The sequence below is a fragment of the Nomia melanderi genome, chromosome 11 (genome assembly GCF_051020985.1).
Source record: "Nomia melanderi isolate GNS246 chromosome 11, iyNomMela1, whole genome shotgun sequence".
Taxonomy (NCBI): Eukaryota; Metazoa; Arthropoda; class Insecta; order Hymenoptera; family Halictidae; genus Nomia; species Nomia melanderi.
Genome location: NC_135009.1, coordinates 8,392,681 through 8,410,363, shown reverse-complemented (window position 1 = coordinate 8,410,363; position 17,683 = coordinate 8,392,681). Strand labels below are relative to the sequence as shown.

Sequence of the window (17,683 nt, the reverse complement as noted above, 5' to 3'; positions counted from 1 at the left end):
AGCTGTCCGTTTGACAATTGCCGGCGAAAACCGGCGGAGTCACGTATATGAGTTGCCCGCGTGTCAGAGTACGCGTTATCGTATGATAGTCGGGATCGGAATTGCCTCGCAGGAATGTTTATAATCATTCGACCGGCCTGTGATTGTTTATTGCGCTACGTGACCGAGATATTCGACGCATTTTATCGACGACTCCGCGAACACCGGTCGAGGTGCGCGAAAACAAACGGTCGGAGTTTTCTGATGGCCGTAAACCAAATATTATTGTTTTTCATTTTCCTTTCATTTTTATTTGGGTTTCATCTTATTGCAACTTTAGGTATCCATGGAAAAAGAAACTAAAAGATTCATGAATGATCAATCTATTACAACATGTAAATATTACAGTATTTCGATAATTGCCATGTTGTACACATGCGGAATTTAATTTTGAAACATGTTTGTTAGTTTGTAAATTCTGTATAAATGGTTGCTGCCGCTCAGTCTACTTCGATCGACAAACGGCAAGAACTAAATGATCAGCGTTTCGACTGCGGACGTTTATGCAGATTCGTGTTTTTATGGTCTGGTGTACAACGTTCCCCTCTGTTAGGAGTTTTATTAGTCATTAAAATAAAATAGAGATTTCATCGAAACTTATTGCTGTTTTTATTTTTGGGTGTACTGTAAATGATTAAGCATCCGTAGCCGGGAGATAACGGTCGGCAACTCGGACGTGTGTTTGGCTTGGCATTGGTTGCCGCGTGACCATTTATCGTGGAAATAGAAATATTATTTCCTGCGTGTAAAAATTTAACGGAGGAATTCCTCGGGGACCGAAAATAATAAATGAATCATTTCATTCAAGGATACATGCGATTGTATAAATACACTGATGACAATTTGAAATAATGAAGTGCCCGTAACTATTTAGCAACTACTTTGGAAATTATCTTTAAATTGGCGAATACTTCCTAGGACCATGAGCGCTATGGAAATGGATAAAGGAAACGCTTGCATAAATTTCTCGAGACGAAACCAGAAGCGAAAAGTTTTACCGCGACTTATTGTATGAAAATCGTGCTTATGCATATTTATTGCGTTGTACGAAATCGTAATTGTACCGTCGTTACTCACTGAATGAATAATTTTCACCACTCAAAGCGGATACGCCCATTGTTCGGCAAACAGAATTGTGTTTGTTTCACAAATCGTTAAACCACTGCCAGTATAAATTATTAAACAACTTTCGTATTCCGACTGCCTTCTCCGCTGCTTAACCTTCAGCTGGTATCGTTAATCCTTAAGCTGATGTTACGCATCGCCTTTTATTCAATTAGATTAAATCTCAAGATTAAAACTAATGCTCGAGTTATTCTTAAATTATCGCGCGTTGGATGGCTGCATAATAATCTACAATTAAATAAATGCTGCACGTTGTATTAAGTTTCGCGTTGGAATTGAAAATGAGGTTAGGTAATTGGCCTTTCAAAAATACCAACATGGCCGCCTTGTAAGAAAACCGTATCGTCTTTCGCGATTACGTGTTAAACGAAAGCGACTCTTCGAAGCGATCTTCCCGCCTAATTCGCCGTAACAATGGCTGTAACCTAATATTTGACTTCACGTGTTTTTGATGGCATAGAGATAATTGCGCGGTTCTCCATAAGCTCCCGGTAATTGACTCATCGATAATAAAAGAGGGATAAGAAATTAGTGTTGACGTCAATAGGTTAGCAAACGAACTCAGCCGTTAGTTCGATCAAATTATTTTAAGTATCCAGATAAAAAACCCTGTGCCTGTCTATCACCGCGGTATTGGAATTTTCAAATAGACTTTCAATTATTTTATATTCAAAACCGAATTACATATAGATCGGTGAGAAAAACAATGGAACGGGCAATAATCGGTGTTAGGCCGATACATCGATAAGAATACAGAATGTCTGGCGACAGAAGTCGCAGTTCGATAACACTTGGTTCGCCCTTCTACCGCAATTCCGATGCGAATAATCCGGCCGGACTAGCGTTACCTGGAAGCACGCGACAGCCAATCGAGAGAGGTCCATTCGTCTCCTCGACCGTCGAGGCGCACCACACGCTCGTCAGTCGATGTTTGTTCGTCCGTCGGTAAAGGTGTTGCGTTGCGGGCCTACGCCGCGTTGAAAACAACGCTTCTTTCCCAACTCCCGAAACAACGCACGTCTTGTACGGTGTATGCACATTATCGTTGTATTTCTCTGACAGAACAGATTGAAACTTTTGGTTAACGACAAGTGACATTCATAAAAGGCGTTCCATCGAGTGAAGGAATTGAAAATAATCGCTCTCATACGGAGACGATTATTCCCGTGAAATCGAAGCACGATTTTGAATCGTGGGAATGGACATACCGCGCGCCATTGGCTACGCAGCAGCAGTTTTGAAACCGAACCGTGATCAACGGTAAAAGAATCGATTTATGAAGAGTCAATCAGGAAAGTTGTCTGGATCATCGATACATAAGTCAGCCGAGCAATCGATGCTCTTGTATCTTCGTTGAATACTGAAGAGATTCGTTCTTGCTGCATAAGCGGAATAGGGTCAACTATTGTGGACAGCCTTGAAGGTAGTCCCAAGTTCGCTCGAAAATAAATTATTTCTGACTTGCTGTCAGGGTGTTGAGTAGCTCGCGGGACGTTTTCGTCCGTTACTCGGTACGACCTCGTCTGTGAAAGTTACTCGGTTTCCGGGTGTTGTTCTCGACAGAAATATATTTGACCAAGTCTTATCGTGATCTCGATAAAATTTGTTTGTATACCTTTTACGAGTACAATACATTATCATAGATACATACGAACAATGATAATTTCGAAACTGGATAGTAAAAGGTATAAACAATTATAGATAAATATTTCTTCGACTTGTTTGTATAATTTACAAGCACATATAAAGTTTCCGTTTACCAGATGTCAAACATTAGCTGGAAGCAATAGGGATCATTAAATAAGAAATCGAACATCGCGAGTGCATCTGGTGCATAGTGACGGTTAATTGTGAAACTTGAGAACTTGTCATTGAAGTGGCTTTCTCGTCATCTCGGAGGCCCATCTTCCTAGAAAAGTCGCGGCGACGGATGTGTCCATGAAAACTTGCCAGATCCCGATTGGCCGAGAGCAGAAGACCCCGCGAGAATCGTGTAGAGGTTGTGCATCCGATTTTCCTGGTGCCGATGGGAGAGAGAGGAAAATTCGAAGGGTGGAAAAATGATCACCGTGCCGATATCCGCTTCAAGTCCTTACATGAAGGTTACGTCCTACAGCGATGCGAGCGCCATTGGCAAAAAGCCTGCAGTAAGTAGATCGAGAAGTCGTTGGCATTATTTAGCGGTGGGCTAGCAGTCACTCCGGACACGAACGCATATAGGACACGGCGTAACAAACCGCATCAAATTTTAAATATGGTTTCAGTACTACATTTTTAAATTGTACAATCATCCAGCATAGAGAATTAAATAAATTATGATTCAAATTTAACACGTCACATTCAGCTAGATGAACACGCAATAATAATATTACAATTCAATCAAATGATTTAATATTATATTTTTTCCGTTTTAAGTAGTTTGCTCTATGAAATTGTACGGCATTCAACGTGTTAACCCTTTGCACTCAGGAGGTGACTCTCAGTCACCACTTGATTTGACGCAGTAAAACTATAAAATCTGATATTTAATGTTGAACTTTCTATAATGCCTCGATACGTGAAATATTGGAATAAATATCTTTGTCCCTCAATATACTTCTAATTTCCCTTCGAGTTAGCTTCAAAGAATGTCATTGTTATCTCGTCAAAAAATGTTAAATATTTCTAGTGAGAAACTTCCGAGTGCAAAGGATTAAACAATAACTTTGCAGTTTAGCAGCTTTCTCAGTTTCTGATATTCATCCGATCCAGACCTAATCTTGACCTACTCAAAACTTAACCCTGATTTTTGCGATAAACCGAGGCTTCACAAACGGAACTGTAAATAAATAATCAAAACTGGGAACAACCGGTAAACTACACGTATACCGAAACTACTTTCACTGTTGCCGCCGTTAAATCCGTCTGTAATTCCCATTCGAACGACGCAAATAAACTGTAAATAATGAACATCTTTCCCGCGCAGTTCCACGTGACGCGTAGTAAGCAATTTATTCCTCACGCAACGATTTCTTGCTATCATAGCCTGAAATGTAGAAAAAGTATTTCGCCACAAAACGATTTCGTTGATAATCGATCACGATTTTATCAGACCGTAGTGTGTATCAATCCTCGATGATATTTCATAACGAAAACTCGGTTCTATTGTCAACGATGGTCTCGGGCTTCATTATTCATCCTTATCTGTTTATCCGGGATTACATGTTTACTTTCCTCGTGCGACTGCTCTACCGGTCGTCAGGCAGCAGTTCGCTAGCCCCGGACTCGATTTTTCCCTTTCTTTTCCATTTCTGTCGCCGGAGGAGCATACTTTCGTGAAACCAGGCGTAATGGTAGCTAAATTTACTGCGACGGACGTGGAGTGTCCGACCGTCCCTCTGTCAGCGGCTGTTGATTGACCGTGTTCCGACCATTCCGTGAAAAATACTGACTTTGCCATGGGCACCTCGCTTGTCTGTGACATTTCTTGGACCGCGCTCGGTTTCCGAACGTCTAAGAATACTCGGCGCATTCTCACCTCTACCTTGCAGCCGGTGAAAGTTACGTAAAATACGAAACTCGTCTAAATCAAGTTCCAACGTGATCGCTAGAGATCCGGTCATATTGGTACGCCCCGTCAGCGTCGCGATGCGACATTTTCCCAGGTGCGAGGTACTTTCGAGTTGTTGTGATTCACTGAAGTATTTGTGTCGCGGGGATTATTTACTTCAAATGTTTAATGCCTTTTTACCAGGCGGGTTCTTTAACACGTTGAATGCTATGAGGGTCACCGATGACCACCAACCAAATCGAATTACTATAGTTCATTCAATTAAACAATGATTATTTAAAAATATTTCTATATTATAAATAATACTGCCTAATGCGGTGACATTCAGCTAGATGAACATGCAACAATAATAGTGCAATTCAATGAAATGATTTAATATTGTATTTTTTCCATTTTGTGTATTTTGTTCTATGAAATCGTGCGGCGTTCAACCTGTTAAATTCATTGAACATGAAATTGAAATTGCTTTTTATAGTATTTATAGTGGATGTAAAGTGTGATTAAATGAATCTGTTGTGAACAAACGAGAACTTTCCTTTAGAATCGTAAAGAAAGTAGAGATTCTAGAGTGAATACTTCAAGGTAATCGCGTATTTTTCTTGATAAATATATTTTTTTTTTTTTAGAATTATTTGATAATTTTAAATAAATGTAATGGAAGTAAAATATTATTGATGAAGGGAAAAATATTGTTTAATTATAAAGTGAATGCAAAAACTGTTTCCGCCCGGGATCGAACCGGGGGCCTTCCGCGTGTTAGGCGGATGTGATAACCACTACACTACGGAAACATTGTGTTGTACCACTTTCTTAAATAAGTAATTCCAATACAAATATCATATTATTATTTTAATATTCATTAATAAAGTTTTATCATAAATTCGTGATTGCGACATAATTTTTCCTGTATTACGTAACTTTATCTTCAATTATATAATTTTAATAATCCGAATTTGTATTGTATTTAATTCTCTAGCATTCTCTTATTAATTAATTTAGTATTTTCGTTTCAGCAGTTAAAACATATTGACATAAAAAATACGAATGCTATCGAGAATATTGGCAAAACATTTTACATTGTATAACATGCATATGCCATTACATTTGAAATTTAAAAAATGTATACAGTAAGACGAATTAAATTCATAATGTTTTTCCAATTTTGGAAATGTCTTACGACGTGGTAAACATTGATAATAAAAAATGCATTAAAACCTTTATATAATGCAAAATTAATTTATCTCGAAATATTCTTTAGGACATTCAACAGGAGAAATTCATTCTGAGGGTGCAATGAATAATGTCAACGGTTAAATTATTATTGAAAATATATTATGTAAATATTGTATTCCAATGAATTCATTAACAAGTTGAATGCCGTGGGTGTCACCGGTGACCCATAACCAAATCGAATCACTATAGTTCATTCAATTAAACGCTGATTATTTAGAAACATTTCTATATTACAAATAATGCAACTTAATGTGATGACATTCAGCTCAATGAATATGTAATAGTAAGAATGCAATTCAATCAAACGATTTAATATTACGTTTTTCTCATTTTGTATATTTTGCCCTATCAAATCGTGTGGCATTCAACGTGTTAATTAACCCCTTGCCGTACTTTAACGAGCTTGGCTCCTGATAAAAATTTTGGACCAGACATAAATATCACGAGTGTGACTCGAGGTGACAACACGAGTGAAATATCGGTCGCTATAATTATGGCACGGATTTTGCCCGGTTAAATGGTATGGCAAGGGGTTAACGGATATGATGTATTTTTAATACATACGTGTGACAAGTGATAGATCCACCAGTCTGCCTATTAGGTGTTCATTGATCGCAATGGCAAATTGTTTTGAACCGTTTTTTTTTCGTTACTAAAAATAATAACAGTCGACTCGTCAGCGACGTCTTTCGAGGATATGCGTTTCGCAGGAAAAGCGATTGAGATGGCTCATTCGACCCGGTAGATGTAAAATTATCGTTGATACAAAAAGAAAGGGGGCCATTACAAATCAAAGATTCTTGAGTGGAAAGCCAGTTGGTACGATTGACTTCGATGTATACTTAATCGGTTTCTGGGTGACAGTATTTCCGTTTGCCAGTAATATATTAACTTAAACTCGTTTAAAACACTTTTCTGCGAGCAGCAATACTAGTTTGGCTCGCGTGCACACGTAGCACGTATCTAAGGTATGTTTGTGTATATCAAAATAACATAATGCGAGCAAAAGAACGTGCTCTCTGAATGTCGAGGAAAACAGTTATTATGAACATGTTGTTGGAGAACTGCACAGCAAATATACTTATATTTACATTGGGGAGGAACTTTTCAAAGTTACTTGATAAATGTTTAAATATATTTCTAGATTTTTACTCGTAAAGCCAGTTTTCTACTTTCTCAACGTTCCATCGCTCAAGACCATCGTTCATGTTTTTTTTCCTTTTACTTTTGCTTTTTTTTTTTTTTTTAAATAGTGGCCATAAGAACGCAACTTGCGGAAAATTCTGCGATTGCGTAATAAACAGGAAGATAAATGTTATTTAGCGTTGTTAGTTGCGCGAAGGCTACGTTCCGAGCATCCACTCCTTCACATTCCACGTTCACGTATTACACTTCGTATTCTTCGATCCGCATTTCACGTTTCTAATTTCACGTTCTCCGTTTACGATCCAGACGTTGTTATCGCTCATTCCATATTCCCTATTTGACACTAGAACTACCAAGCATGTAACCCTAGTAGCACAAAAATATTGGTTTAAGATTTTTTTTAAATATTTGAAAAATATTTTTTGACACTAGAACTATCAAATGGATCAAATTCATTCATTCGTAAATTCTTCCTCCCCAGTTATTAAAAAGATAACAGATGCTTCTCTGCGAAATTACTAAAGAAATTGATTTCTTAATACGCAAATTGAATCGTAAGTCAATTGAAATGTCAATAGCTGCGTTCTTAGGGTGCCTATATAAAAATTTAAAAATATCAATTTGATTGTTCGGTAGTTCTAGTGTTAAACCACACTTTTTAATATAAAGAAAATATTAGATCTAAATATTGTACGTATGTACAAGAAATGGAAAGTGAATGTTCGGAAAATATCAACTAAATATTCGGAGAATATAAAATAGACATTTAAAAAATACAAAGTAGTATTTGAAAAATATGTATTTAATATTTAAATAATATTGAATAGTGTTTAATTTTAAAAAAGAATGTAAGAAAAATTAAAATGACCGAATTTTGTTATGCGCTATTTGAGAGGAGAGTATATTTATTTTCTTTCTCTCTTGTATTTAAACGGGCTATATTACACAATTGAAAATTTTTATGATGTGGCGGGATTCGAACTCAGGACGTGCGATTATTGGATAATACGTGCTTCCCCACTGATCTGTGTGAACCTGTTGTTACGAATACCATTTTTCAAGCTCATACAAGTTCAAATCATTACAAACATACATAATAAGAACAGATGATAAACTGAAGTACTTGAATCGTACGTATAGAGTATAAAAACACATGCGATATATTTTCTAAATAAACAAGAACATTTTATTGTTATAAATTTATGTAAATTATTTTAAACAAGTAAACAAGTAATCATTTGAAAGAAGTTTTAAGTTTTGATGGTGCTGCTGCTAAAAATAATGACACAGTTTGTTTCATTTTGATGTCAGTAATGGACACTTATCTTTTTCTTGTTGCTACCGTAAAATAATCAATTTTATATATAATGTAAAACAGAACGTAAAAATGATGAATATTTACCAGTTACAGCATCATAGAATTTTAAATTCATAAATGATTATTTACGTTTTCTCCCCTGTCCCAAATAAAATAGAGCTGCTAGAATAGAGAGCGAGCATCACGTCGAATTTTGTATTCTGGATAAATTTCCTTCAAACCATTTAATAAATTACCTAGTTGAATATGATTAACATTATTTTTTAAGAACCGTACTTTTAAAAGGTTGAGCAATTTTAAATTTGCAAGAGCAGTACGTTTGTTATCTGTAACAGCATTATATTCTTCTGTACTTCGTTTATCTCTAGTTTCAAAATTAAATGATTGATTAATGTTGAGATCGGGAACAGGATAAATTTTTTTTTGTTGTGAAATAATTAGCGTAATTCTCGATGCCTCAATTATGTCGACATGCCAATTCTGAATAGGCGAAACCATCTGTTTCTTTATAAATTTATACTTTTTGTAACGCTTGTCGGACATTTTTCAGTATAAATTTCGCTCAACATGTTTTCTGAGACTAAGCGTACTATCCTTTAATCAACTGTTCCGTGTCGCGACCATGTACGTTCATTTATTTGTTATCGACTCTTACTTTTTTGGTAACCATGCAGGTCAATGCCTCAAAGAGAAGAATAGGCCAGCTTTTGTCTCAATATGATGCAAGCTTCAGACGACATGACTCATAAAAAAAAACAAAAACAAAAATAATTTAAAAGTTGAAAAGAATATTTTATTTCCAATATTAAACTAATATCTATTTTATATCTTGGAAAATATATTTCTCCGGTATATAAAATAAATAGTTGATAAATATTTGAAAAAAGTATTTCATTCAAAATCTAAAATAAATATTTGATGTATATTTAAATATTAAAAAGAGATTCAATGCCTTTTTAATGTTAATATAATTATTGCCTTTTAAATTCAATATAATTCCTATTAATATTGTAACAATAGATTATTTTCAGTTTCTTGAAACATTCATTATAGTATTCAAGTGAAACTATTTATTTTCAAGATCATTTCGAACATTCAATTCTCTGAAACAAACAAATCGAAACTAGTCATTTTGACTGACACGGTAGTTCTAGTATTAAAATCGCTTGCCTGGAATTTTCATTTTATATTTGCCGCGCCGCGATTTGCGAATATTCGAAAATTCTAATACAGCTGAATACACTTCGATATTAACATTGCAAATGAACAATAAATGAAAGCTCAAGTGTATTCAAGCTCCATTGCGAATATTGCCGGGATCTGCGACTCTCACGGTCACGGATATAACATTTCGATCACGTACGGTGGCCGATGCATTCGCGATTCACGGTATTTCCACGAATTCTGGGACTGTATCGAGAATCGATAGAGAAAAAATTTCCGCGTCACTCCAGTGCCAGGCAAAAATTAATTACATCGACGATTAGCATTTCAACTGACGATTTTATCTCAAGTTGTAATCCAATCAGCAATTATTTTAATCACTAATTGTTAACTGTGGTTTAGCTATAACAGCTAACTGTTAATTGTTAATGCAATTGGTCTTACCTAATATTGTTGGATAGATTCGCGGAATTAACGATTACATTTTTACAGATTGACTGCAATTAACGATAGAAATTAGTCGCAACTGAATTTAAGTGCAATTAATTGGGACAGTTAATTTTATTTAATTTATCGTTCAATTGCCGCATGATTGGACCACGGTTGCCAACAGACGAACGAGTTCCATGCCCCTGCGTGATTGCCGCAAATAAGGTGGTCGGTAAACGCGTAATCGTATTACCAAGATTATAGAGTTTCAGCAACAAAGTGTCTTGTAATAAGGCGCTACGGTTTTTTGCTCGGGCGTCGTATTCTCTTCTACCGCGCTGCTATTTGTTTTGTGTTCGATTCTATTTCGGTCACGCGTAGATGTTTCGGATTCGACGACGCCGTTCCCCTTTTCTTTTCACGTCGTACGGACACGACTGTGTATCGCCCCGGTATTTTTCGCGATGTTTTGCTTCGAAATTTTTAGACGGCGCTCGCCTTAAATATAACGTATTTGCATGTAAATAAAATGCATCGGTTACTGCCAATAACACGGCCGGTGAACGTTGCGAGATCGTGATCTTCCAACGACGCAAGTGAAAGCTTAGGTATTCGGAGAAGGATTAGGAGCGACAAGCTGTCTGCATATAATTAGATGAGTTGGCTGCTGTGTACGTCCCCAGACGAATTCATCTAGAATGTTCGTACAGTGTTGCCACTACGATGTAAACTACCAATTGAAACTTCTACAGTGCGGTATACTATAAGGAATTAATTAATTCTAAAATCTTGTTTATATAGGATACATATGTACATAGTACATACCTACAAGCCTATGCATTTAACACTGCAACTGCCGCACCAGTCAAAATGACTGGTTTCGATTGTTTTGTTCCACAATTATTGATATTTTAAATTGATATTTGAAATGATCTTGAAACTAAATATTTTTACTTAACACGTTCCAGCGGTTATTTCGGTGTCGGTGTCCTCAATAATAATATTTTCTTCAATCGAATAAATCTTCTAAACAAAATATTAGAAAACTGAAACTGAAACGAGTCATTGAGTTCCTAAATATAATGTCGTAGTTTATAATTTCTAATAACAATATCTATAGGATTCATTTCATTTTCATTATGTAAAATATAGGATTACGACCGTCGCAAATATGTGACGCTGGTAACGAACGTGTTAAATACTATAATAAATGTCTGAAGAAATTGAAAATAGTCTATTGTCACAATTTTTATAGGGATTGCATATAAATACTTGGTAGTTCTACTTGGTAGTTAAGGATAGTGCAAATATTATCTTAGTAGCAAGTATACACAGCGAAAACATGCGAGCAAAGTATGTAAATTTTCGACACAACAGTCGGTCATATTTGCTCTGCGTTCGTTATTATAGGATACTCCATCGTATTTCTTTTATTTTGTTCCTGAATCGTTCACGATAAACGTAGAAACCGGTCACGCGAAGGCGCTGGAATAAATTTTACGTTGAAAGCAAATAAAATTCGTAGGAACTTATTTGTGGCATTCGTCGCCGGGGATCAATTATGCTAATCGGTAGAGGCGGCCGTAGGCACGCGCGACGCATTCCTGGAGATTTCAATGGAAACTGTGTCAGTCGGTATGAAAGACCTTATACGCATGGCAATCCGTTGGAGATCCGTGTGTTCTTTTTCTAGTGTGAAATGAAATCAAACGGCGCGCAGAAAGCCACCGCAGCCTGAGCAATTAGGGTTTAATTATGCTCGACACCTGGCTCGCATGGCAACGAGGTTCTCGTTTTTCATACAGAAGCTTCGCAAACGAACCTGGTGTCAAACACAGACGACATTTTTTCTCTGTAAATAGAACACCTCCGCTTAAAACGTCGACATTGGATTATTTACATGAACAGAAATTGTTTCAACGTTGATTATAATCAACAAGTGTTCTTACTTCACCGATGACCCTTATGTACTCATATGTGTTAACGTACGTGACGGTATTGAATGGCACAAGTGCATAAGTTATAAATTCAAAGTAACGTATTGTAATCTAGTTGTGCAGTACATTTGCTTGCGCTGTTCATTGGAAAGCGTATGCCGCAGAACTCTTGCAACTCTTAAAATACTTGCTCAATACTTTTTGCGCCGATCGTCGTCGGTTAACAATTGCAAGAAGAAAATGAATGGGCACGCGTCAATTGTTATGAAAGAATGCAACGTCGGTCACAACTGACACAGTTTCCATTAAATCTTCGTTCATCAATAATTAATACGTCGTTACCTGTCACGCGGTACATTTATGTGATTATACGTTCAGTCTGTGTTTACTAATGAAACATTGTAATTAAGCAGGGTGGAGCGGGCAGAGAAACAATTATCCCCACTCGCGTGTCCCACAATATTCTTTAAAATTCAGTCACGAAACATGACCTAAAAATAATTCCCAGCGCCTAACCGTCAACGAATAATTACATAAATTTTTTTTTAATCATTTTCAAACCTCAATGAACATTGAACACGAAATTCCACGATGAAACAAGGAAAAGATTGACGATACCGAACGAATTTTCATTTTCTTTTTATATACAAAATAATAATAAATCTTCTTATTATCGCGTGGATGATTTTGATTGAATACATTTTATAGTGACGTGATTTTCAGTGACGTGACAGGAATTTCATTGACGAAGCAGTGCGGCTTCACACCTTCAACGGTTCTCATTAATTCTTGGCCGTGAGGCGCGACGGAAAAGCAGACGGAAACGATTTCTCCGGATCCCGGCTTTTCTCACGATCGTCGATCACGCGAGCGTCCTTGGTTCTAGAACAGCAGTCGCTGCCGCTTGCGAAACGCCCGCCGCGGACCGTCCGTTTCCACTTAACGGTAGCCCGATGGAAACGGATCACGAGGTCGCCCCTAGAAGACGTTTAATTTAATTTCCCACGTGAATTCAATCTGATGATCACGCGTACCTTGGATCGTCAACGATCAATCGGGCGTGTGCGCTCGGCGCATCAACAAACTAAACGGGGAAACGCGAAGGAGACGAGGCGGCACGCGAACCAAGTATAATGGCTCCTGCGTTGGAAGACCTCGCGCGGATTTCGCGATTTCCTCCGGCCGATATTTATAGCCCGTGAACGGATACTATGTTCGCCGAAGATGAAAATTATTATTGTATCCGCTTTACGATGCATCGCCGTGATTTATAAACTAAACTGGTACGTGAAAAACGAACCTGACATCTGTTGGCAGTGATTGCCGCAGTTGACTAAATTATTCGGGTGATCATAATTTAGATCGTTAAGTATACCGACTGGTGGCTCACTAGATATTAAATTTAATATTTACTCAATAAAAATGCGGTTGCCACTAGGTTGAAGAGAATGGCTGGATGTTGATGAATTCATCAAGCGTAATTATGCACTGATGTAATATGTAATATTAACATATGCAATATATAAATTGAACAGTCAAACACGTTTCACGTTCGACGAATTGTTTTTCAGTACGGTGCAGCAATTGTATAAATTACTTAGCAATTTACTGAAGTGTAACAGTTATTAGGTGACAAAAAAGATATTGGCCTCTTTGAAATATGTAAAGTTGTAGTTTGCAATTCAAACGAGGCTCATTATCTGAAGCTATCGTGTCCAACAGTTTCTCCGTGTCTTCCTATTTTTTTGTTTTGTGAGGTCACCGAATGCTAAAAGGATATAGCAGACGTAACCTCTTTTGCGCGTACGTGACTGAGCTTTCATCGATTCGACACGTTAAAACACACGTATCGATGCCGCTGTGTTTGCGTATCAAGTGTCAGTTGTACATATTTTTCAGGGAAGTAGAAGGGCCGACCGGATAATAAAAGGAAAGCTCGTCTGGTAATTGGATAAGGTGAAGCCCCGCCGCTTTGTGCCGATCTGCTTTCTGTGTCAGCAGCTACCGGCGAGATTCCGTCCCAGCTGAAGACCTTACGGTCGTTGAGATCACTGGCGCGTCAAGATAACCCTTTTTCTCCGCGCTTTCATCGATATTAATCGTTTCCGGATCGATCACGTCAAACCATATCCGCCGCGATCATTCTCGATCGCAACAGATACCGCGTAATCGAGCTTCGCCGTGATTTGCATAATGAATTGTTTGATGTTATCGCTACTCCGGCGGCAGGAACGTTCGCGCGAAGATCGATCGCCCAGTTTTTCCCCTGTGCTACGAACTCGAATGTCCGTAAACCTCCTTAGAGGTGCCCTTCAACTGTCTTTCCAATTGTTTTCGTTTCCCACGTAATTTTTTGTTCAACCAGATGCCATACGCTAAGACGCGCGGTACCGTTAGGCGACGCGTAACTGATGTTCCCTGGGTGACATGATTTGTATTAAAATCAGCGTAACCCGATCTGTTGCTGGTCTCACGGTTTATGTTTAGCAAGACCTAACATAGAATTCACGTGGCAGCTGGTTTTAGCTTAAACTGTTCGCTGGGAACAGTAAAACCGTTATCCTCCCTTGTCTTAGCGCCGATGGTTCTGCACCTTACAATAACGATGCTCTACAACTTCCGGGAACCAAAGGATTCTTAATAGCTGACGAGTGTTTTCCGTTACGTTAACGTTCAAAATACTAATTTATTGTATCTCCATGAAACAACAATAAATTATGAATTTATACCAGTAAACTATTATTACAAGTCATTATTATTATTATTATTATTATATTCTTTTGTATATCGATTTATATACAACAAAGTATAAATTCGTTAGAGTTGATACTATAAGTCATCCATCTGAATGATACAGACGTTTATCTACGTTTGATGTAATGATTTTCGTAGGAAAAATATAACTCGCCGAAAGTAATAGTAACAATTATACTATGCATACTATTATGCAAATATGGAAATGGAAAGGGTCAAGAACCAGGAAAGTGTCTCCATTCGGAGGAATGAAAGTGAAGGCTGCAAACGACTCCGCGGGATAGATGGCGCCACTTGTCGGGATCGTCTGAACGAAACATTGTAAATCGCGAGGAGTAGACCGTTCGTGGATATTGAAAGTTGAAACATTTAAAATAATCCAGGTTGACGAAAAGGGAACGAGGAAGCGAAATGCGGTGGAAATGGGGGGGGAGGGAGCATGCGATCGCCGAGTGCTCCCGAAATCAGTTTATTTTGGTCCACGGCCATCGGCCACGTTAGGTGCACGTTTCCTTGCGAAATCGGTTTTGTATATTAATGGTACACTTACTGCTCAAGATGCCTGCCCGCTGGATTATTTCTGGGATTAGTTATTATCCTGAAAATATCGACTCCGTGTAACACATAGGTGGCGCCCTCCACGCACACCATGCGTTGAATAGCACCGCGCATTACATAAATGGAAAAACCGAAAGTTAATGATTTTCGTGAGGTTGTTGGACCAACAAGAATTAATAAACATTTTCATTCTACGATTACATATTCGTCATTCCAGTCAGAATCCACTATGTCATTAAACGAATTGCGCACAGTGACGAGCTGCAACGATTGCAATCACGAACGCGAAAATTGCACGCGTAATTATTGTTTCTCGTCGCGTGACAAGTAATAATTCTTTGCCACGTTAATGTCACGATGACCTGTTTTACACTGGCTTGCGGTTCAATGATCCTACGACTGTTTACAGGTTCAGCAGTACCTAAGAGACATGAAGGAACATTCAGCCTCGTCCCGATTTGAAGGCAGAGATGTACCCCAACGGTCGCAGAGCAGCGCGGCCAGCCTGATGTCCTTAGGTGCTGACATATCTCCTAGTTCTTCCCATTTCTTTGAGGTAATCCCTGTTTCCCTGTTCAGGCTGAATGAAAGCATAGGATACTCCATGTGTAGTTTTCTTGTAGTTCGTTATATTAAACATGGACAACCCTTATGTAGCACGAACAGTTTCATCGTACGTTTTGGTTGAAGTAAACGGTGAATCCGCGTGACCGATAATTGACGGTAGCCTGACAATACAATCCGATTGATTGCATTAACACTATTTCTACCGAAACTGTTAAAGGACACCTTTCGAATTTTGAACTTAAAATTATTTTCCGAGTTTAGGTGTATATTCTGAATTAACTTTCCGACTTCTTCAGTAACAATTATAAAATTAACTACAGGAAATGTCCAAAATTCAATTGAGGAAAAATGATTAAACTAAGAAAATCATTTTAAGTTAAACTTTCAAAAGGTGTCTATGGACACCTTCGGTAGAGATAGTGTTAACACGTTCGCTACCAGTGTTTATTTCGGTGAGGACCTCCTCAATTGTAATATTTTATTCAATCCAATAAATCTAAACAAAATATCGAAGAAATGAAACTAGAACAAGTTATTGAGTTCCTAAATATATTGCCGTAGCTTATAACTTTAAATAACAATATCTGTAAGATTAATTTCATTCGCTTTATGTGTTAATATTATCATTGACTTTGGGAAAATGAGTTATATTCGTTTTCGTGAAAATGGCGGGTAAAAGCTTGCCAAGTACGCTCGTACTCGATACTGTCGCGCTAGTACAAGTTGACTGGTCAAGGTCATCCTGCGTTTCCCCCACGAAAACTCTTCGCGCGCCATTTATCTCGTGTTGAAACTGTGATTAACATAAGATCTGTTTGATTATGTAACATCGGTTAAGATAAGATTATTTATGATTAAAATGTTGTGCTTTATACTAATCAACGTTCGTTTTCAGGTACTTTATCTTGGAAAAATTAAAGTGGCTGATGTGAAGGTATCGGAGACCTTTACCGACGACGCGATCGTACGGCTTCATGTTCACGGTCTCGAGAAATCGAGATCGACGGCGAGTAATCTTCTCGTCGAGTATCAGCGTCAATCAATTCTCACGTCTTCCAATAACAGGAGGAACAGCGTGGTGAGTTAATTGTCGGTTAACACTGGTCAAACGCGACTGTTAAACCGTTTCTACGTATGCAAATTGATTTTGAACGTTTGGCTACAGGAATCCAGCGCCAGCGAAACAGGAAGCATAGAGAATGTCTCAGGAAGCGGCATCATATCACAGGTTAATTCGCTGGGAGTACCGTCAACGCTCACCGGCTCCGTGGAGACCTTTCTAAAGCCGCAAAATGCGAGTCTCGCGGAGAAAGACGAATCCGAGGAAAATCGGGACGTTGTGAACAACAATTCCATGCAAGTGCCAGAAGTTATGCGCAACCGGGCGTCATCTACTGGCAGCGTGTTGAATTCTAGGAGAGGTTCCCTGGCGAAAGCCACTGACGAGCACAACCGTACAATGCTCTTTCAGGTGGAGAAATTGTTTAATGTAAAAGGGCAAAGAGTGTGAAGTTAGATGAAATAAATATTTTGCTTTGCACCCTGAAAAAATGTTTAAGAAGTTTCCTGATTGGGCTCGTTGAATTGTAGGTTGGTCGACATGATTTAAGATTGATCAGTCCAGACAGGAAGCAGGTGATTCTGTATAAACAATTGAGAGATGTGCAGGAGGCACGTTGCGTGAAGGGTATTAAGAATCCGGAACACTTTGGTTTTATTTGCAAGGAGAATAATATATACTTTACCGGCTATGTGTTCAAGTGCCAGTCGGAGTCAATTGCGGATGACCTTGTAGCTGGTACGTCAACCGCTGTAACATTCCATTAAAAAAAGAATATCTGGAAAAAATTAGGGGAATTTAAA

At 38.1% G+C, this 17,683-nt stretch overlaps 1 protein-coding gene and 1 non-coding gene across 5 annotated transcripts in view; one reads left to right on the top strand and one right to left on the bottom strand.

The window, feature by feature from the left end:
- Nucleotides 1–17,683, top strand: part of plx (PTB_TBC1D1_like and TBC domain-containing protein plx) — a 40,395-nt gene that overhangs the window by 16,835 nt on the left and 5,877 nt on the right. For 2 of the 4 annotated variants that reach the window (XM_031984810.2, XM_031984811.2), the window contains exons 2-5: nucleotides 15,663–15,809; nucleotides 16,716–16,898; nucleotides 16,986–17,291; nucleotides 17,411–17,618. In XM_031984810.2, the coding sequence (XP_031840670.1) occupies nucleotides 15,684–15,809; nucleotides 16,716–16,898; nucleotides 16,986–17,291; nucleotides 17,411–17,618 (823 nt within the window). In that variant the 5' untranslated portion in view covers nucleotides 15,663–15,683. Of the gene's footprint in view, nucleotides 1–2,054; nucleotides 3,312–15,662; nucleotides 15,810–16,715; nucleotides 16,899–16,985; nucleotides 17,292–17,410; nucleotides 17,619–17,683 lie in introns of those variants that run through there. The other 2 variants (XM_031984809.2, XM_031984807.2) reach the window with 2 other exon arrangements.
- On the bottom strand, nucleotides 5,433–5,505 carry TRNAV-AAC (transfer RNA valine (anticodon AAC)). The gene has a single exon. It is a non-coding gene; the product is annotated as a tRNA-Val (tRNA).